The 23,700-nt window shown below is 50.0% G+C and overlaps 1 protein-coding gene across 6 annotated transcripts in view; it reads right to left on the bottom strand.

Annotated features, from left to right (window-relative positions):
• Positions 1-23,700, bottom strand: part of DYSF (dysferlin) — a 419,332-nt gene that overhangs the window by 348,922 nt on the left and 46,710 nt on the right. For all 6 annotated transcript variants that reach the window (XM_066572850.1, XM_066572852.1, XM_066572851.1 and 3 more), the window contains exon 4: positions 1,480-1,585. In XM_066572850.1, the coding sequence (XP_066428947.1) occupies positions 1,480-1,585 (106 nt within the window). The remainder of the gene's footprint in view (positions 1-1,479; positions 1,586-23,700) is intronic.

Below are 23,700 nucleotides of genomic sequence, written 5' to 3' on the forward strand. Positions count from 1 at the left end.
CCCTAAATGATGCGTACACGGCCAAAGACCCTAAAGGATCAGTACACGGCCAAAGACCCTAAATGATGCGTACACTGCCAAAGACCCTAAAGGATCCGTACAAGGCCAAAGACCCTAAATAATGCGTACACGGCCAAAGACCCTAAACAATACGTACACAGCCAAAGACCCTAAAGGATGCATACATGGCCAAAGACCCTAAATGATGCGTACACAGCCAAAGACCCTAAATGATGCGTACACAGCCAAAGACCCTAAACAATACGTACACAGCCAAAGACCCTAAACAATGCGTACACGGCCAAAGACCCTAAATGATGCGTACATTGCCAAAGACCCTAAACAATGCGTACACAGCCAAAGACCCTAAGTAATGCGTAAACGGCCAAAGACCCTAAATGTTCCGTACATGGCCAAAGACCCTAAAGGATCCGTACAAATACCCTATATGATGCGTACAAGGCCAAAGACCCTAAAGGATCCATACATGGCCAAAGACCCTATATGATGCGTACACGGCCAAAGACCCTAAAGGATCAGTACACGGCCAAAGACCCTATATGATGCGTACACGGCCAAAGACCCTAAAGGATCAGTACACGGCCAAAGACCCTAAATGATGCGTACACGGCCAAAGACCCTAAAGGATCCGTACAAGGCCAAAGACCCTAAATGATGCGTACACGGCCAAAGACCCTAAAGGATCAGTACACGGCCAAAGACCCTAAATGATGCGTACACGGCCAAAGACCCTAAAGGATCAGTACACGGCCAAAGACCCTAAATGATGCGTACATGGCCAAAGACCCTAAAGGATCCGTACAAGGCCAAAGACCCTAAATGATGCGTACACGGCCAAAGACCCTAAAGGATCAGTACACGGCCAAAGACCCTAAATGATGCGTACACTGCCAAAGACCCTAAAGGATCCGTACAAGGCCAAAGACCCTAAATAATGCGTACACGGCCAAAGACCCTAAACAATACGTACACAGCCAAAGACCCTAAAGGATGCATACATGGCCAAAGACCCTAAATGATGCGTACACAGCCAAAGACCCTAAACAATACGTACACAGCCAAAGACCCTAAACAATGCGTACACGGCCAAAGACCCTAAATGATGCGTACATTGCCAAAGACCCTAAACAATGCGTACACAGCCAAAGACCCTAAGTAATGCGTAAACGGCCAAAGACCCTAAATGTTCCGTACATGGCCAAAGACCCTAAAGGATCCGTACAAATACCCTATATGATGCGTACAAGGCCAAAGACCCTAAAGGATCCATACATGGCCAAAGACCCTATATGATGCGTACACGGCCAAAGACCCTAAAGGATCAGTACACGGCCAAAGACCCTATATGATGCGTACACGGCCAACGGTCAGTTGAACACCTTGTGTGTTACCTCCTGTAATGTAATGTCCTGAAGGCCATTATGTATTTCCGGCGGCGCGGTCTGCCTCGTCACTCACCCCGATGCTCATCTTCTTGCTGTCCAGGAGTGGAGAATTATATGTCGCTGTCAGGTTGGTGGAAGTGAATAAATCCCGCAGGGCCACCCGCGTCTCGCCCAGCAACCTGTCACAGAGAAGATACAGAAGAGCTTATTAGCCATGAAGGACAATCACTGGATTCCCGACGGATACAGCAGGAGTTTTACATCTACAACGGACGCTGCTACTTACATCTCTATCGCCAAGCAGACGCCGTCCATGGGCCCCAAACTATACTTTGTTGGCCCCCTATATAGGTGGTACTGTCCTATATAGGGATGCTGTTGCACACCTACCTAGCAGGAGCCAAAAGGACACACTTCTGGCCTCCACTGGGTTCACCGCCAACAGGAGAACGGAAGCAGAAAGCGAGATGTGAACACGGCCGAATATGGATGCTTCAATGGCTTATCATGGTGGACTCAAAAAGGCAAGCTGCCTCCATAGGTGTGCAAAAAGTGTCCTGCTCCCTTCTTACGGATCACAGCGGTTCTCAGCCACCCCGGAGCGAAGTCCTGTACATCACCACTACCAGTCTGTGGCACCCAGGACAGAGCTATGAAATTAAATTACGGGCTTCATTATTAAAGTTGGCCACAAGGTGGAGCTCCAACATTGCTGAGAGAAGTGAATGCAGCTTGTGGACTACATAATAATCATCTTTATTTGTATGGCGCCAACTTATTCCGCAGCGCTCTCAGGCATGGATAAATGCAAACAATACAACAATTACATGTGAGGTACAATCAGTTTAAAACAAACAGGCTAGAGGGGGGGAAGGGTACAGGAGGTGCAAGGGGGGAGGGGGGAGCGAGGCATGGGGAACACAGGCAGTAGGGGATTTCATGTGGATGTGGAAATCAGTTATTAGAAGGCAAATGGGGTGGGGCGGTAAGGAGGTGCAGGGCTAGAGGTCTTATGTGATAGGCAGGGTGGAAGGTGAGGGGAGCCACAGAGAGGGGCGGGGGACTAGGTCAGGGGATCTGGTGTGCCTCCCTGCAGAGATGAGTTTATAAGGCACGTCTGAAATTTCGTGCATCATGGATTGTCCAGATGCCTTGGGGTAAAGCGTTCCAGAGGATGGGTGCTGCTCTGGTGAAGTTCTGGTGCTGCGCTGGTGACTACACTGAGAAGCTTCTAGAACAGGGCTCTGATTGGCTGTGTAGCCCCATATGACACAGTGGGGAAGGACCAACAGCCGCTTTAGGACTGTGTTGCAGCACATTTTGTATGCGGGAGGAACACACAGCATTCAGATGTCTGCAGATATAGTGATGGAGGCCGTGCAGGCGGTTTACCCAGGCTGGGGAGCTATCAGGAGTGAGACTGTCAGAGACCAAAAGGGCCCTGATGACCTGGGGGCCAAAGAGATGGCTGAATGGAAAACCGGTCAGACCACTGGGGTGAGGAACCGCACTGCGTGTGGGAGGAGAGAGAGCCTCCAGCCTTACAGATGTCGGACATTAAGACATTGGTGTTGAAGTACAGCAGGACCATCAGTGTAAAGACCAGCCTGATGGAGAGGCCGATACTTGGTGAGGGGATGATGCCCGGATGGACAGTAAATGCCAGGACTGTGTGCAGTAAATACCTTACCAGGAAGGGGGATGCAAACTTTATGGGACTGTGCTAATGCAAGTGTAACAGAGCAATGGTGCCAACATTCATTATAATAGTGACCCCATAGTAGACCCAGTAGTAAGAGTGATGCCTAAAGTGGTGTTACCATGCAGGGCGGCGCTGGGTCCCGCGGCCGGCGCGTGCTGCTCCGATGTCGGCTCTGGCGTCCCGGAGCTCGGCAGTCGGGGCTCTCCTGGCGGCGTGGGGCAGCCAGCGTGTGGCGGCGTGGGCGTGTCCACCCGTAGGGTGCCGCCCACTCTCCCCCACCTTCCATATGCAACAGTGGGGGAGTCAGCTCCTCCCACTCTCCGCCCCTGGGCGGGGGCTTGAAGTTAAAAGGCTGGCAGTGACCTGAGCTCACTGCCAGTTATTGGTTCTGTTAGCCTCTAGTCAGGTCTGTCTCTGTCTGTTCTAGTTGCTCGTCAGTGTCCTTTCAGTTTACCTGTGAGCTCCATCTCCAGCCTTGCTCTGCCTTGTAAGTTCTGTTGGTCTGTTCCACTTGCCTTTTCTGTCGGCACTCTGTCCCCCATTAGTTATTTCCACCTAGGTAGTCGCCAGGTCCCTAGCCAGGGCAGGGACCGCCGCCCAGTTGTCTGCCTGGGGTTAGCCAGGGCCGAGGCAAGTAGGCAGGGACAGTGGGGTGCGGGAAGTTCAGGGCACCCCACCTGGCGCTCGGGGGGGCAGAGTGCCGTAACAAGTGGCCAAAGTAGTAATAATTACTCCCATAGTGACCCCAGTTGTCATAGTGATGTCCATAACAGGGTCACTATGACAACTGGAGTCACTAACAGAGTAATTATTACTACTTTGGCCACTATGGGGACCACTATTACTACTGGGGCCACTATGGGGGTCACTAGGATAACTAGGGCCACTAAACTAGTCACTTATTACTGGGCCCACCATGGGGGTCAATATTAATTCTTCGACTATTATGGGGGCCACTATCACTGCTAGGGCTAATATGGGGGGTCATTATCACTACAGGGGCCACTAATGGGGATACTTACTACTGGGGCCACTATTAAAACTGAAGGCACTATGGGGGTCACTATTAATACCATGGCCACTAAAGAGGGTCACTATTACTACTGGGGCCACTATGGGGGACACTATTACTACTGGGGCCACTATGTGGGGTCACTATTACCATACTACTGCAAACTCTATGGAAGGTCACAATTACTATTGAGGTCACCGACGGGGGTCATTATTACGGGGGCTACTAACAGGGTCACCATTACTACTTGGGACCCTTTGGGAGACAATATCACTACTTGGTCCACTATGGAGGTCACTATTACTGCTGTTGCCACTCTTCTCATTATTCTCAGCAGTGAGAGGCGGTTGTTCTGTACAGGTTTTCATGCTCTGAATATAAACAAGATTGTTCCCATCCACTGACAGCAAGCAGAGATTTTTTTCATTGTTTAAGGATTAAGGATGTTCTGTCACAAAGACGTCTTGTTTCTCAATGGACGTCGGCTTGGAAATCAGAGGATCGCCACAGGTCCGGCTTTTCAAACCCCTGGCATTGAGTTGCCCATTTACGTTGCACTCCGTATGCCCGTCTACCCATGCGATGGCTGGTCCGCTCTTTCTGGCCGGCTCTCCATCCTGATTTATAGAGCGGGGGCCCGAGCGGAGAACATCCTCCTCTACCATGTCCACATGATTGATAAGGGGTCGCCTCATCAGAGACACCTCTATGTACAATGAGACCCCCACATGATCGCCCCTACAGGAGATATGCAGTATTACAAGATGGTGGCCATTCAGATAGCTATTCATGTATTACAAGGACGGCCGCAGTCTGCCAAAATGGCGCACAGAGTAAGGGCGGTCTCTTTCTGATGTCCGTATGCTCTAATAGGACATATGGACTGAGGTCGTCTTTGTGGGACAACCCTCCCATTCTGCAAATATTTGCTATTGCTGACCTGTCCGCAGGAGCGCTGTACATACTGCGGCGGCCAGGGTTGGTACTGCATTACATTCAGTGGGAGTCGCGCCTCCATAGATGTCCGCGTTAAGCTCTGTCCACAATGACAGCTGATGGGCGGTGGTACCGAGCGGACTGATCCTAAGGACAGACCATCCCTAGAAAACTCCTGGAGAACCCCTTTAAGTCTCACTTCTGTAGAAACGGATACCCTCAATGGAACGTTCTCTCCTTTGTACGCCCACATTAATTCCGCGGTGTCCCGACACAAGATGCGTCCGGAGTCCACGAAAGGAAAAATCCACCTTGACGGGGAGACCATGAGCCATCAATTCTCACACTTCTCCTGGCGCTCGCACACAATAAAAAGGGACGTATTATTAATAGGCTGCCGTAATAACGGCGGGGGAGGGGGTCATCTTCTCCAGAAGGAACAAACACAGGAAATGGACGGAGGAAACCTCGTTGACAGCCGCTGCGTCCGTACGGAAAACACTCATCTCAAGTAAAACCAAGGTGACCTGAAGAACATCTTATCTCGCGGCTATTTTTATGGAAGACGCTCAGTATAAATAGCTTCATGTAGACAATGGCGTCAGCGTGAAAACCAAAAAATGGCAGGAAGTGCTGGGAAATTCCAAAGGACTCCATGAAGTAACGCCTCACACGAGACCTCAGCACTCCTAATGTAATCACCGATGTAGAGATGGCTTCCATGCCTCTGAGCCGCAGAACTGACGGTCAAACGTGGCCGATACAGACATGAGCAAATCTACTGCAGCCGCGGCGATCTCTGCATCTGGAATACAGCAAACGCTGCAAATAGGCTCGGTCAACAATCTACACTTTGTATCTGCAGCCGGTGTCTCCATGGTAACAGACTACAAAGAAGCCCTGTAGTCTGATGGACTTGTAGTCACACCCCCCTCTATCTGTGCCCTACATGATGGGAGTAGTACTCCAGCATCAGACCATAAAGGGTATCTGTCCCCTACATGATGGGAGTAGTACTCCAGCATCAGACCATAAAGGGTATCTGTGCCCTACATGATGGGAGTAGTACTCCAGAATCAGACCATAAAGGGTATCTGTGCCCTACATGATGGGAGTAGTACTCCAGCATCAGACCATAAAGGGTATCTGTGCCCTACATGATGGGAGTAGTACTCCAGCATCAGACCATAAAGGGTATCTGTGCCCTACATGATGGGAGTAGTACTCCAGCGTCAGACCATGAAGGCTATGTTTGTAGTGTCCGGTCACTAAGAACAATAGTAGTGATAAGCGTATTTTGAAAAACTCAGTTCGGACGCTTCGCCAAATTTCAGAAAAGGTTTGATTCGATCCAAATTAGTTTAAAACAAACGGGAACCTCACCAATACCCCTAAAACTGGTGTATAACACCGTCTAAGAGCTATCAAGGTCCTGTATAACACTGAGGTCACCCAGGAGGGCAGCTGAGCTGTTTGTAAAGGGGGGGCTTGTTATTTATATAGCTCCGACTTATTCCGCAGCACTGTCAGGTAATTTGCTTATTACCCCCACCACAAGACACAAACCCTTCCTGCAGCCACCACACATAGAACCTGCTTACACCACACACAGAGAGAATGAGACCAGAGAAAGCTGACCGCCCCCACACCTGGCAAGACAGCTGACCGCACCCTACAGCAGGGAAGGACAGCTGACCGCACCCTACAGCAGGGAAGGACAGCTGACCACACCCTACAGCAGGGAAGGGCAGCTGACCACACCCTACAGCAGGGAAGGGCAGCTGACCACACCCTACAGCAGGGAAGTCCAGCTGACCGCACCCTACAGCAGGGAAGGACAGCTGACCGCACCCTACAGCAGGGAAGGACAGCTGACCACACCCTACAGCAGGGAAGGGCAGCTGACCACACCCTACAGCAGGGAAGTCCAGCTGACCGCGCCCACACCAGGGAAGGACAGCTGACCACACCCACACCAGGGAAGGACAGCTGACCACACCCACACCAGGGAAGGACAGCTAACCACACCCACACCGGGGAAGGACAGCTGACCGCGCCCTACACCACACACAGAGAGAATGAGAACAGAGAAAGCTGACGGCATCCACACCAGGGAAGGACAGCCGACCGCGCCCTACACCGGGGAAGGACATCCGACCACGCCCTACACCAGGGAAGGACAGCCGACCGCACCCACACCGGGGAAGGACAGCTGACCGCACCCTACAGCAGGGAAGGACAGCTGACCGCACCCTACAGCAGGGAAGGACAGCTGACCACACCCTACAGCAGGGAAGGGCAGCTGACCACACCCTACAGCAGGGAAGTCCAGCTGACCACACTCACATCAGGGAAGCCAGCACAATCCCCACACCTGAGCAGGAAAACTCCAGAGCACTTGTAGAACCATAGGTCTCAGGAGACCGACGTGACCGGGGCAGTACTGTGGGTATCTTTACACCAAGGGAAGCATGTTAAGGGGCATATTTACTGTGTGGTGGAATACTTAATATGTGCGGGGGGCACACTTTATGTTTGGGAAGCACTTTTAGGGGCATCTTTACTGTTTTTAGAGGCGCTACTGGAGGCATTGTTACTGTGCTTGGGGGGCACTACTACCATGTGCCACACAAAGAAGGTACTAGGAAAGTGTGTGGGGGCACACAGGTGGCTGGGTGGGATGAGGGAGTATTAGATGTTCCTCTTTTCAGATTTCCATAGTTAGGAGGTTGTACATGCTCTGTCATAGTGCTCCAGGCTAAACTGTAGGGTGTGTTTGCTAGCAGCTTTGGATGTGACTGGAGTGCAAAAGACAATCTAATGCAATGCATGAAATAAAGTGACATGAAAAAGGACTAAACATTAAGCGTGTAAACTGAGATACACAGGTGGTGCTGCTATATGTGCAGCCCGTCTTACAGGATGCATTGTGGGAAGTCACAAGGACACCAGAGAGCGGAGGGTTCCACTATCAGTATGCTTAGTGGGGAGATTCATCCTCAGTAAATCAAAAGCGCATTCAACAACCGTGTGGTTAACCGATGGAGCCGTTTTAATTGCTGACGTCCAGCCACTTATCGACCAGCAGCAATCGATTTACTGATAACTTCCAACCATGGTAAAAGCTTCCTTAGAATGATGTTCCAAGAAAGTCCAGGATGATGTACCCCGGGAGGAGGCAGAGGGGCCGCTCTGGGCAGATGTTATCCGGGATGAAGTACCCCGGGAGGAGGCAGAGGGGCCACTCTGGGCAGATGTTATCCGGGATGAAGTACCCCGGGAGGAGGCAGAGGGGCCGCTCTGGGCAGGTGTTATCTGGGATGATGTACCCCGGGAGGAGGCAGAGGGGCCGCTCTGGGCAGATGTTATCCGGGATGATGTACCCCGGGAGGAGGCAGAGGGGCCGCTCTGGGCAGATGTTATCTGGGATGAAGTACCCCGGGAGGAGGCAGAGGGGCCGCTCTGGGCAGATGTTATCCGGGATGATGTACCCCGGGAGGAGGCAGAGGGGCCGCTCTGGGCAGGTGTTATCCAGAATGATGTACCCCGGGAGGAGGCAGAGGGGCTGCTCTGGGCAGGTGTTATCTGGGATGATATACAGCCGGAGAAGGCAGAGGGGCCGCTCTGGGCAGGTGTTATCCAAAATGATGTACCCCGGGAGGAGGCAGAGGGGCTGCTCTGGGCAGGTGTTCTCCGGCATGATGTACCCCGGGAGGAGGCAGAGGGGCTGCTCTGGGCAGGTGTTATCCGGGATGATATACACCGGGTGGAGGCAGAGGGGCCGCTCTGGGCAGGTGTTACCACGGGATGATGTACCCCGGGAGGAGGCAGAGGGGCCGCTCTGGGCAGATGTTATCCGGGATGAAGTACCCCGGGAGGAGGCAGAGGGGCCGCTCTGGGCAGATGTTATCTGGGATGATATACAGACGGAGAAGGCAGAGGGGCCGCTCTGGGCAGGTTTTATCCAAGATGATGTACCCCTGGAGGAGGCAGAGGGGCTGCTCTGGGCAGGTGTTCTCCGGCATGATGTACCCCAGGAGGAGGCAGAGGGGCCGCTCTGGACAAATGTTATCCGGGATGATATACACCGGGTGGAGGCAGAGGGGCCGCTCTGGGCAGGTGTTACCACAGGATGATGTACCCCGGGAGGAGGCAGAGGGGCCGCTCTGGGCAGGTGTTATCCAGAATGATGTACCCCAGGAGGAGGCAGAGGGGCCGCTCTGGACAGGTGTTATCCAGAATGATGTACCCCAGGAGGAGGCAGAGGGGCAGCTCAGGACAGGTGTTATCCGGGATAATGTACCCTGGGAGGAGGCAGAGGGGCCGCTCTGGGCAGGTGGTATCCGGGATGATGTACCCCGGGAGGAGCCAGAGGGACCGCTCTGGGCAGGTGTTATCCAGAATGATGTACCCCAAGAGGAGGCAGAGGGGCCGCTCTGGGCAGGTGTTATCTGGGATGATGTACCCCGGGAGGAGGCAGAGGGGCCGCTCTGGGCAGGTGTTATCCGGGATGATGTACCCCGGGAGGAGGCAGAGGGGCCGCTCTGGGCAGGTGTTATCCGGGTTGATGTGCACCGGGAGGAGGCAGAGGGGCTGCTCTGGGCAGGTGTTATCCGGGATGATGTACACTGGGAGGAGGCAGAGGCGCTGCTCTGGACAGGCGTTATCCGGGATGATATACACCGGGAGGAGGCAGAGGGGCCACTCTGGGCAGGTGTTATCTGGGATGATGTACCCCGGAAGGAGGCAGAGGGGCCGCTCTGGGCAGGTGTTATCCGGGATGATGTACCCCAGGAGGAGGCAGAGGGGCTGCTCTGGACCGGTATTACCCAGGATGATGTACCCCAGGAGGAGGCAGAGGGGCCACTCTGGACAGGTGTTATCCGGGATGATTTACACCGGGAGGAGGCAGAGGGGCTGCTCTGGGCAGGTGTTATCCGGGATGATGTACACCGGGAGGAGGCAGAGGGGCCACTCTGGGCAGGTGTTAGCCGGGATTATGTACTACCTGGGAGGAGGCAGAGGGGCTGTTCTGGGCAGGTGTTATCTGGGATGATGTACACCGGTAGGAGGCAGAGGGGCTGCTCTAGGCAGGTGCTATCAATATTCTTCAGCATTTCTCCCTGGTGGGTGTTGGGTATCTAAACTGGCCACAAGCAGAAGCATTTTCCATAATGCACCAAGAAGTTTTCTTTTTTTTTTTCATTGGTTTGCTGGCTATTAAAGGGCCGCACATGACAAGATACCTTATTACTGTACTGTTTAATCAGTGACGACCAAGAAAAATGTCTAAAGCTTCTCCTTCATCTTCCACAATAATCACATAATGTCTGAGCGGCCAAGGACTCCTGGAAATCTTCCTCTCTCCAAGTCTAACACATATCTGATATCCAGAGAAGAATGCAGAGATGAGGGTCTGGGACAGTCCGTTAGGGTCTCTTCAGTTGTTAGTAAACCACATTTCTCCAAAAACCCATATATATTCTATATCAATGGTTTCCAACATGCGGTCTCTAGGTGTTGTAAAACTACACCTTTTAGCAGAAACTTGTTACGCAGGCCATTGCAAGTTCAAGATCCATGGTCTCCAAGCTGTGACTGTAGAGTTGTTGTGAAACGGCTTCTTCAACTGGGACTAAGCAAGCCATAGCAGGTCTTTGATTGTTGGTCACCAATTTGAGGTTCTTCAGTTGTTGTGAAACTTCCCCTTCCAGTAAGACCTAGATAAGCAGGCCATAGCAGGTTCAAGATCCATGATATCCATCCTGTGGTCTTCAATTGTTATAAAACTACACCTTCCAGATAAGCAGGATCTATTAGGTTCTAGATCAACAGTCTCCAACCTGTGAATCTACAGTTGTTGCAAATATATACCTCCAAGCAGAACATAGATAAGCAGGCCATAAAGTGCTATATTAATGGGAACCAACCTGTGGTTCTCCAGCAATTGTGAAACTATACCTTCTAGCAATACCTATATAAGAAGGCCATATCAGATGCTAGATTAATGGTCAGACTACAACACTTAGCAGGACCTAGATAAGCAATCCATAGCATGTCCTAGATTGATGGCCTTCATGGAGTGCATCTCCAGTATTTGTGAAAATACACCTCCTGGCAGAATCTAGGAGAACAGGGTCCATCAGGGCCAAGATCACTGGTCTCCAAGCTATTGTGAGGCAGAACCTAGACAAACTGGCCCTACGTCCATGATCTTCAACCCTTGCCTATTTAGCTGATGCCAAATTACACCACCCAGCAGGTCCTTCAGCCATCTGGTCTTGTTGAAGATGTAGTTTTCCGACAGTTAAAGAGCAACTGGAAGCCAATAACTGCACTCTGTACATCAGTTTTGATCTTGCCATTAGGGCCCTGGATGACTGTCATGAGAACAGTTATGGTGGAGGAGGCGGTGATGACGCAGTGCTCCTGATTTAGGGCATTACATATGAAAGTTCTCACTGTCACCATCACAGACGTAATAATAAGACAGAACGCCCATCATTCTGTCAGGCGGCGAAATACAACCAGGAGCCCATATTCTGTGACTAGAACTGCAGAGACAGAATATCATCAAACATCCCGCATATCTATCTCTCATATCCCATCTATCTATCTAAAGTCCGACCAATAGGAATCATTTCAGATTTCTCCTGAAGACCCAAAGCAGAGTGCCTTTGTCACAGTTATAGACTAAAATGTATATACTTTAATGAAAATTTAACTTTAAAAACATAAATGGGCTGACACACATGCGTTACGCATAGACGAACAAAACAACCACACACAAACACGAAGGTCGCCTCTTCCTTAATCAAGGAAGTTACTAGAGGCTAGAAAAATCGGTATTGACAAAGGACACCTGGTGTTGTGTCCTCTGTTTTTTTAAGTCACGTAGGAGGTAGGAAGATGACTGTATCTGCTGTAGGACGCCTGTAAGTATAATGCCCCCAGCAGAGTGTTTTAGATAGAAGACCTCTTCCTAACAAAAGATAGCCCTTATGTGATTGAGATATAGCGCATCACGAGATGGTTTAGATATGAGAAGCTCCAAGAGAAACTGTCTGCCCTCCAGATATGTTAGTAAGCAATCTCTTAAGTGTATTATGATTGAGCTATAGAATATAATTATGGTAGTCCGGCCCCTTTCCTCTCTGGACATCAGCGATTGGGCCATACTACAATCCCCTCCCCTGGGGTGTTCCAGTAAAGCACTATATGGGCACACTCTCATTCAATCCAGCATTACTCCTGTGGCTCACCATCAGAGCCACAGGCTTTATCCTTTTATTTATTTGCTTTCTATTTTTGGGTGTTTTAGGGATACTCTGGCAGATTGGATATCTGATGCTTACTTGCAGGCTCTATTAGATAGTTTCTCTAATACCCTTACTGGGTTTATGATAGAACTATTATCTAATTATGAGATTTTGACTCTTGAATTGGCTGCATCATCTGTAGCTACTGCACTAAATAAGGGTCAAAAATCTCTAGGGCTTAGTAGCCTTTTGGGGCTGTTTCATTCATTTTTGCAACAACCTCTTTTGCCTGCTGTAATCAATACCCATCTTTGGGAAAGATCTGCTTGTGGGCTATCTGTGGTGAATATCAGTCATTACATCCAGCCCTGGCTGTATCGTGACTTTTCACTATAGCTAACGACTTTGTATACTGTCCTTGAACTAGGCTACAGAGGTACGCTAAGGCAGTTTAGTACTCGAAATATCCTGATACAAATTATATATTGGGACCCAGATTATATATGTTCGAGTACTAAAATTGTGCTCTCCCTAGCCACCCTTTCTGACCATCTTAAAATATCTATTGATCACGAATTTATCACGAAAAAACATCAAAAACCAAAATCGGTTATCGCCCTGATCTAATATTCTTTCTTCAAAAAATCTAAGTGCTCCTGATGAACCACATTCGTGTGGGGAAACGCGTCGAGCCGAGTGTACTGCAATTGAATAACCCTGGTCTGCGCCGCAATTCCTGCGCATAAGGGTCTTTTTCTCTTGGAGCTTCTCATATCTAAACCATCTCGTGATGCGCTATATCTCAATCACATAAGGGCTATCTTTTGTTAGGAAGAGGTCTTCTATCTAAAACACTCTGCTGGGGGCATTATACTTACAGGCGTCCTACAGCAGATACAGTCATCTTCCTACCTCCTACGTGACTTAAAAAAACAGAGGACACAACACCAGGTGTCCTTTGTCAATACCGATTTTTCTAGCCTCTAGTAACTTCCTTGATTAAGGAAGAGGCGACCTTCGTGTTTGTGTGTGGTTGTTTTGTTCGTCTATGCGTAACGCATGTGTGTCAGCCCATTTATGTTTTTAAAGTTAAATTTTCATTAAAGTATATACATTTTAGTCTATAACTGTGACAAAGGCCAATTAATTTAGTCTATAGACTTTTTCCGTCTCTGTGACAAAGCAGAGTGCCAAATCACCAAGAGAACGGCGTCACCGGAAGAAGATCAAAGCTTTGGAATGGCCCAGCCAGAGCCCAGACCTGAACCCCATTGAAGATCTGTGGGTGACCTGAAGATGGCGCTACACACCAGATGCTCTCGCAATCTGATGGATATTGAGCAATTTTGCAAGGAAGAGCGGGCAAAGATGGCCAAGTCACGATGTGCCATGCTGGTGGACATCGACCCACTGAATGCCGTATAAAGTCAGCGGCATCAACAAAGGATTAGCTTTAGGGAGTGTATATTTGTGTCACATTATTTTAGTTTATTTTTACATTTTTCAACCCTAAAATATTTGTTTGTTTTTCAATGGAAATGTACAGATAAAGGACCACATGGAATGTGGAAATAAATGTGAAATGGATCATCTATCTGTATCAAATTATATAAAAACCTATAATGACCCAAACTGTAGTATCTGGAGCAAGCAAAGTAACCGCCCTGAAATGGGCAAACCCACAGTGAAACCTGACCTACCTCTCCCTAAGTAAAAATAGGGAGAGGATAAGATACGGGGCAAGTATTAGATGCCCAGGGTGGGACAAAAAAGGCCTGACCCAAAAAATGAAAATAAGAATAATAAATCTAAAAAATATTAATAGAAAATATGACCACCAAAATGAAAAAAATACAAACAAACATATATATCAGTGATGGCGAACCTGTTAGAGACCGAGTGCCTAAACTGCCACGCAAAACCCACTTATTTACTGCAAAGTGCCAACACGTCAGAGGGCGGAGCTTATCATGACGTATGATTTTACCCCCGTCGTTCTAAAAAGGAGCGGGCCGCTTCAAAATAGACGGGGTGCAGATTGTGACAGCTTTTTGGATGCGGAAATACTGCAGAACGTCCTCAGCGTAAATTTCTGTCACAAATTCTGCAGCATTTCCGCATCCAAAAAGCAGTCAAAATCTGCACCCTGTCTATTTTGAAACAGCCCTGCCCATTTCTGTCACATGTAAACATACCCCAGTATAATAGTGACATCCCACAGCGGCCCCCAGTATAATATTGACATCCCACAGCGGCCCCAGTATAATAGTGACATCCCACAGCGGCCCCCAGTATAATACTGACATCCCACAGAGGCCCTCAGTATAGTAGTGACATCCCACAGCGGCCCCTGTTTAATAGTGACATCGCACAGAGGCCCCCAGTATAATAGTGACATCCCACAGCGGCCCCCAGTATAATAGTGACATCCCACAGCGGCCCCCAGTATAATAGTGACATCCCACAGCGGCCCCCAGTATAATAGTGACATCGCACAGAGGCCCCCAGTATAATAGTGACATCCCACAGCGGCCCCCAGTATAATAGTGACATCCCACAGCGGCCCCCAGTATAATAGTGACATCCCACAGCGGCCCCCAGTATAATAGTGACATCGCACAGAGGCCCCCAGTATAATAGTGACATCCCACAGCGGCCCCCAGTATAATAGTGACATCCCACAGCGGCCCCCAGTATAATAGTGACATCCCACAGAGGCCTCCAGTATAATAGTGACATCCCACAGAGGCCTCCAGTATAATAGTGACATCCCACAGAGGCCCCCAGTATAATAGTGACAGCCCACAGAGGCCTCCAGTACAATAGTGACATCCCACAGAGGCCCCCAGTTTAATAGTGACATCCCACAGAGGCCCCCAGTATAATAGTGACATCCCACAGAGGCCCCCAGTAGTAATAGTGACATCCCACAGCGGCCCCCAGTATAATAGTGACATCCCACAGAGGCCCCCAGTATAATAGTGACATCCCACAGCACCCCCAGTATAATAGTGACATCCCACAGCGGCCTCCAGTATAATAGTGACATCCCACAGCGGCCCCAGTATAATAGTGACATCCCACAGAGGCCCCCAGTATAATAGTGACATCCCACAGAGGCCCCCAGTATAATAGTGACATCCCACAGAGGCCCCCAGCATAATAGTGACATCCCACAGCGGCCCCAGTATAATAGTGACATCCCACAGCGGCCCCCAGTATAATAGTGACATCCCACAGCGGCCCCCAGTATAATAGTGACATCCCACAGCGGCCCCCAGTATAATAGTGACATCCCACAGCGGCTCCCAGTATAATAGTGACATCTCACAGCGGCCCCCAGTATAATAGTGACATCCCACAGAGGCCCCCAGTATAATAGTGACATCCCACAGCACCCCCAGTATAATAGTGACATCCCACAGAGGCCCCCAGTATAATAGTGACATCCCACAGCACCCCCAGTATAATAGTGACATCCCACAGCGGCCTCCAGTATAATAGTGACATCCCACAGCGGCCCCAGTATAATAGTGACATCCCACAGAGGCCCCCAGTATAATAGTGACATCCCACAGAGGCCCCCAGTATAATAGTGACATCCCACAGAGGCCCCCAGCATAATAGTGACATCCCACAGCGGCTCCCAGTATAATAGTGACATCCCACAGCGGCCCCCAGTATAATAGTGACATCCCACAGCGGCCCCCAGTATAATAGTGACATCCCACAGAGGCCCCCAGTATAATAGTGACATCCCACAGCGGCCCCCAGTATAATAGTGACATCCCACAGCGGCCCCCAGTATAATAGTGACATCCCACAGAGGCCCCCAGTATAATAGTGACATCCCACAGCGGCCCCCAGTATAATATTGACATCCCACAGAGGCCCCCATTATAATAGTGACATCCCACAGCGGCCCCCAGTATAATAGTGACATCCCACAGAGGCCTCCAGTATAATAGTGACATCCCACAGAGGCCCCCAGTATAATAGTGACATCCCACAGAGGCCCCCAGTAGTAATAGTGACATCCCACAGCGGCCCCCAGTATAATAGTGACATCCCACAGAGGCCCCCAGTATAATAGTGACATCCCACAGCACCCCCAGTATAATAGTGACATCCCACAGCGGCCTCCAGTATAATAGTGACATCCCACAGAGGCCTCCAGTATAATAGTGACATCCCACAGCGGCCCCAGTATAATAGTGACATCCCACAGAGGCCCCCAGTATAATAGTGACATCCCACAGAGGCCCCCAGTATAATAGTGACATCCCACAGAGGCCCCCAGTATAATAGTGACATCCCACAGCGGCCCCCAGTATAATAGTGACATCACACAGCGGCCCCCAGTATAATAGTGACATCCCACAGAGGCCCCCATTATAATAGTGACATCCCACAGAGGCCCCCAGTATAATAGTGACATCCCACAGAGGCCCCCAGTATAATAGTGACATCCCACAGAGGCCTCCAGTATAATAGTGACATCCCACAGCAGCCCCCAGTATAATAGTGACATCCCACAGAGGCCTCCAGTATAATAGTGACATCCCACAGCGTCCCCCAGTATAATAGTGACATCCCACAGCGGCTCCCAGTATAATAGTGACATCCCACAGCGGCCCCCAGTATAATAGTGACAGCCCACAGAGGCCTCCAGTATAATAGTGACATCCCACAGAGGCCCCCAGTTTAATAGTGACATCCCACAGTGGCCCCCAGTATAATAGTGACATCCCACAGAGGCCCCCAGTATAATAGTGACATCCCACAGCGGCCCCAGTATAATAGTGACATCCCACAGCGGCCCCCAGTATAATAGTGACATCCCACAGCGGCCCCCAGTATAATAGTGACATCCCACAGAGGCCCCCAGTATAATAGTGACATCCCACAGAGGCCCCCAGTATAATAGTGACATCACACAGCGGCCCCCAGTATAATATTGACATCCCACAGAGGCCCCCATTATAATAGTGACATCCCACAGCGGCCCCAGTATAATAGTGACATCCCACAGCGGCCCCCAGTATAATATTGACATCCCACAGAGGCCCCCATTATAATAGTGACATCCCACAGCGGCCCCCAGTATAATAGTGACATCCCACAGAGGCCTCCAGTATAATAGTGACATCCCACAGCGTCCCCCAGTATAATAGTGACATCCCACAGCGGCTCCCAGTATAATAGTGACATCCCACAGCGGCCCCCAGTATAATAGTGACAGCCCACAGAGGCCTCCAGTATAATAGTGACATCCCACAGAGGCCCCCAGTTTAATAGTGACATCCCACAGTGGCCTCCAGTATAATAGTGACATCCCACAGAGGCCCCAGTATAATAGTGACATCCCACAGCGGCCCCCAGTATAATAGTGACATCCCACAGCGGCCCCAGTATAATAGTGACATCCCACAGCGGCCCCCAGTATAATAGTGACATCCCACAGCGGCCCCCAGTATAATAGTGACATCCCACAGAGGCCCCCAGCATAATAGTGACATCCCACAGCGGCCCCCAGTATAATAGTGACATCCCACAGCGGCCCCCAGTATAATAGTGACATCCCACAGCGGCCCCCAGTATAATAGTGACATCCCACAGCGGCCCCCAGTATAATAGTGACATCCCACAGAGGCCCCCAGTATAATAGTGACATCCCACAGCGGCCCCCAGTATAATATTGACATCCCACAGAGGCCCCCATTATAATAGTGACATCCCACAGCGGCCCCCAGTATAATAGTGACATCCCACAGAGGCCTCCAGTATAATAGTGACATCCCACAGCGTCCCCCAGTATAATAGTGACATCCCACAGCGGCTCCCAGTATAATAGTGACATCCCACAGCGGCCCCCAGTATAATAGTGACAGCCCACAGAGGCCTCCAGTATAATAGTGACATCCCACAGAGGCCCCCAGTTTAATAGTGACATCCCACAGTGGCCCCCAGTATAATAGTGACATCCCACAGAGGCCCCCAGTATAATAGTGACATCCCACAGCGGCCCCAGTATAATAGTGACATCCCACAGCGGCCCCCAGTATAATAGTGACATCCCACAGCGGCCCCCAGTATAATAGTGACATCCCACAGAGGCCCCCAGTATAATAGTGACATCCCACAGCGGCCCCCAGTATAATAGTGACATCACACAGCGGCCCCCAGTATAATATTGACATCCCACAGAGGCCCCCATTATAATAGTGACATCCCACAGCGGCCCCAGTATAATAGTGACATCCCACAGAGGCCCCCAGTATAATAGTGACATCCCACAGAGGCCTCCAGTATAATAGTGACATCCCACAGCAGCCCCCAGTATAATAGTGACATCCCACAGAGGCCTCCAGTATAATAGTGACATCCCACAGCGTCCCCCAGTATAATAGTGACATCCCACAGCGGCTCCCAGTATAATAGTGACATCCCACAGCGGCCCCCAGTATAATAGTGACAGCCCACAGAGGCCTCCAGTATAATAGTGACATCCCACAGAGGCCCCCAGTTTAATAGTGACATCCCACAGTGGCCCCCAGTATAATAGTGACATCCCACAGAGGCCCCCAGTATAATAGTGACATCCCACAGCGGCCCCAGTATAATAGTGACATCCCACAGCGGCCCCCAGTATAATAGTGACATCCCACAGCGGCCCCCAGTATAATAGTGACATCCCACAGAGGCCCCCAGTATAATAGTGACATCCCACAGAGGCCCCCAGTATAATAGTGACATCACACAGCGGCCCCCAGTATAATATTGACATCCCACAGAGGCCCCCATTATAATAGTGACATCCCACAGCGGCCCCAGTATAATAGTGACATCCCACAGAGGCCCCCAGTATAATAGTGACATCCCACAGCGGCTCCCAGTATAATATTGACATCCCACAGAGGCCCCCATTATAATAGTGACATCCCACAGCGGCCCCAATATAATAGTGACATCCCACAGAGGCCCCCAGTATAATAGTGACATCCCACAGAGGCCCCCAGTATAAAAGTGACATCCCACAGAGGCCCCCAGTATAATAGTGACATCCCACAGAGGCCCCCAGTATAAAAGTGACATCCCACAGAGGCCCCCAGTATAATAGTGACATCCCACAGAGGCCCCCAGTATAATAGTGACATCCCACAGAGGCCTCCAGTATAATAGTGACATCCCACAGCGGCCCCCAGTATAATAGTGACATCCCACAGAGGCCTCCAGTATAATAGTGACATCCCACAGCGGCCCCCAGTATAATAGTGACCCCCACAGAGGCCTCCAGTATAATAGTGACATCCCACAGCGGCCCCCAGTATAATAGTGACATCCCACAGAGGCCTCCAGTATAATAGTGACATCCCACAGCGGCCCCCAGTATAAAAGTGACATCCCTCAGAGGCCCCCAGTATAATAGTGACCCCCACAGAGGCCCCCAGTATAATAGTGACATCCCACAGAGGCCCCCAGTATAATAGTGACCCCCACAGAGGCCCCCAGTATAATAGTGACATCCCACAGAGGCCCCCAGTATAATAGTGACATCCCACAGCGGCCCCCAGTATAATAGTGACATCCCACAGCGGCCCCCAGTATAAAAGTGACATCCCACAGCAGCCCCCAGTATAATAGTGACATCCCACAGAGGCCCCCAGTATAATAGTGACAGCCCACAGAGGCCTCCAGGATAATAGTGACATCCCACAGCGGCCCCCAGTATAATAGTGACATCCCACAGAGGCCCCCAGTATAATAGTGACATCCCACAGAGGCCCCCAGTATAATAGTGACATCCCACAGAGGCCTCCAGTATAATAGTGACATCACACAGAGGCCTCCAGTATAATAGTGACATCCAACAGAGGCCTCCAGTATAATAGTGACATCCCACAGAGGCCCCCAGTATAATAGAGACACCCCACAGCGGCCCCCAGTATAATAGTGACATCCCACAGCGGCCCCCAGTATAATAGTGACATCCCACAGAGGCCCCCAGTATAATAGTGACATCGCACAGAGGCCCCCAGTATAATAGTGACATCCCACAGAGGCCCCCAGTATAATATTGACATCCCACAGAGGCCCCCAGTATAATAGTGACATCCCACAGAGGCCTCCAGTATAATAGTGACATCACACAGAGGCCTCCAGTATAATAGTGACATCCAACAGAGGCCTCCAGGATAATAGTGACATCCCACAGCGTCCCCAAGTATAATAGTGACATCCCACAGCGGCTCCCAGTATAATAGTGACATCCCACAGAGGCCTCCAGGATAATAGTGACATCCCACAGCAGCCCCCAGTATAATAGTGACATCCCACAGCGGCCCCCAGTATAATAGTGACATCCCACAGAGGCCTCCAGGATAATAGTGACATCCCACAGAGGACCCCAGTATAATAGTGACATCCCACAGCGGCCCCCAGTATAATAGTGACATACCACAGCGGCCCCCAGTAGTAATAGTGACATCCCACAGCGGCCCCCAGTATAATAGTGACATCCCACAGAGGCCTCCAGGATAATAGTGACATCCCACAGAGGCCTCCAGTATAATAGTGACATACCACAGAGGCCCCCAGTATAATAGTGACATCCCACAGCGGCCCCCAGTATAATAGTGACATCCCACAGAGGCCCCCAGTATAATAGTGACATCCCACAGCGGCCCCCAGTAGCAATTGTGCCCCCTCACAGCGGCCCCCAGCAGTGACAGTGCCCCCCATATACTTACCCCCTCCTCCTCCTGGAAGCTTTGCCGTTCTATGCCGCCAGCAGCACTGATCACAGGTGCACACTGTGCCATCAGTGTGTGGCCGGACGCCCGCTCCCCCTGCCCTCAGTTTACTCCAACAGCAAAACACACCCATAACTCCCAGCAGTGTTAGAGACAAATGGAAAGAAATGCCAAACACAAACAGATTACAGATTATGTATATATATATATCTCTTGTAACATCAAGCAATGAAGATTCCTTTTCAGCCATTAGTTGAACGGGTTCATCAGGGATCTCCACCACAAACGGATACCATCTATAATATATAGGCAGATAGTATAAGTTATCAAAAATGATACCAAATTGTAACGGACCGAACCTCAGATTGAGAAGCTGCCAAGTACATGTGATTATTACCGCAGCACTTCAGGTACCGCCAGACGGTGAGGAGAACCAAAGCAGATTCCCATAATGCACTCATACATACTCAGTGGGCCACACGGCCAAATTACAGTCATTTGAGCCATACATCAGCCATCTCATATCTGTCTCTCACTCACTCACCTCTCACTCTCACTCACCTCTCACTCTCACCTCTCACTCACTCTCACTTACTCTCACTCACTCACCTCTCACTCTCACTCACTCACCTCTCACTCACTCTCACTCACTCTCTCACATTCTCTCACTCTCACTCACACACTCTCTCACACACTCTCTCACACTCTCTCTCACACTCTCTCTCACACTCTCTCTCTCTCTCTCACATATCTCTTTCTCTATACATCTCTAGATTTCATCTCTCTCTCATATTATACATATCTTATCTCTCTATATCTCATCTCTCTTTCATATAACTCATTATCTCTCTCGTATCTCTCTATACCTCATATCTCTCTCTCTATATCTCTATATTTCATATATATCTCTTTTATCTTTCTATATAGATCTCTTTCTCATCTCTCTCTCTCTCTATCTCTCTCTATCGCTCTCTTTCTCTCATGTCTCATATATCTCTCTCATCTCTCTCTCTCTCTATCTCTCTAGATCTCTTTCCTCTCTCCGACTCTCTAGATCTCTCTCATATATCTCTCTCATGTCTCTCTTTCATATCTCTATCTCTCTATATCTCTTATCTCTCTCTGACTCTCTAGATCTCTCTCATATATCTCTCTCTCATCTCTCTCTCTCTCTATCTCTCTAGATCTCTTTTCTCTCTCTTATATCCCTCTCTCTCCACAGAGTTCCCCTTTAAGCTGACTGCTAACCTTGTGAGTGACCTCTGACTCAGTGACCTCTGAGGAGTTCTTAGGGCTCTTATTAACTGGAAATTCCAGGAAATTATAAGAAATCTGAAGATAAATAACCAGGAGGAAGCGGTGGTGGATTTTACAGAGAAACGGGCAATATTGGGCAACATCCCTCTTATTGGAAACCCACTGGTGGGCACAGCAGCGGGCAGCAGTCATCTGTATGCGGTCACCACCCGCCCACAGAGAAGTGATCAGCGTGCTATCAGCATCCACACCGCACATCTCTGTTTATCTAGCCTGGCGTGTGAACCCCCAGCCCCCCAACCCCCCCCCCCCCCTTGTCTAAGTAAATACGCCCCGTGGGAGGACTTGTCATCAGGGGAAATACTGCCGACACGGATCAGTTTAAAAAAGCGACAAATGTATCAGCCGCTGCGTGAAGGGGATACATTTGTTGCATCTTTAAATACATTTAGAAGTGTGGAGTAACTTTGTATATCGTCCCCGGCGGAGGGAGATTGTGCCCAAGTGTCTCCAAAGCCCCCTTAGAACCAGCCCCGTCCTCTTCTAGACACTGCGGCAGTGAGAGGCCACACAAAAAAATGTCTAAATTCATTTGTACCAAAAAAAAGATGCAACTTACAACAGAGTCCTGGTTCAGCACCAATAATAAAAGTGTCCCGATAGTCAGACGGGGGCAGTATGCAACATCCAGGGATCCAAGCAAGGTAGAAAACTGTACAAACAGGCATCCACGCATCTACACCCACCTACCTAGCTCACATCTACCCATCCGTCTAGGTCATATCTATCTATCTCCCATCTATCTCCCATCTCCCATCTATCTCCCATCTATCTCCCATCTCCCATCTCTCTCTCTCCCATCTATCTCCCATCTCTCTCTCTCCCATCTCTCTCCCATCTATCTCCCATCTCTCTCCCATCTCTCTCTCTCCCATCTCTCTCTCTCCCATCTCTCTCCCATCTCTCTCTCTCCCATCTCTCTCCCATCTCTCTCCCATCTATCTCCCATCTCTCTCTCTCCCATCTCTCTCTCTCCCATCTATCTCCCATCTATCTCCCATCTATCTCCCATCTATCTCCCATCTCTCTCCCATCTCTCTCCCATCTCTCTCCCATCTATCTCCCATCTCTCTCCCATCTATCTCCCATCTATCTCCCATCTATCTCCCATCTATCTCCCATCTATCTCCCATCTATCTCCCATCTATCTCCCATCTATCTCCCATCTCTCTCTCTCTCCCATCTCTCTCCCATCTATCTCTCTCTCCCATCTATCTCCCATCTCTCTCCCATCTCTCTCCCATCTCTCTCTCTCCCATCTCTCTCTCCCATCTCTCTCTCTCCCATCTCTCTCCCATCTCTCTCCCATCTCTCT

Source organism: Eleutherodactylus coqui, chromosome 7, assembly GCF_035609145.1.
Source record: "Eleutherodactylus coqui strain aEleCoq1 chromosome 7, aEleCoq1.hap1, whole genome shotgun sequence".
NCBI classification, from domain to species: Eukaryota; Metazoa; Chordata; class Amphibia; order Anura; family Eleutherodactylidae; genus Eleutherodactylus; species Eleutherodactylus coqui.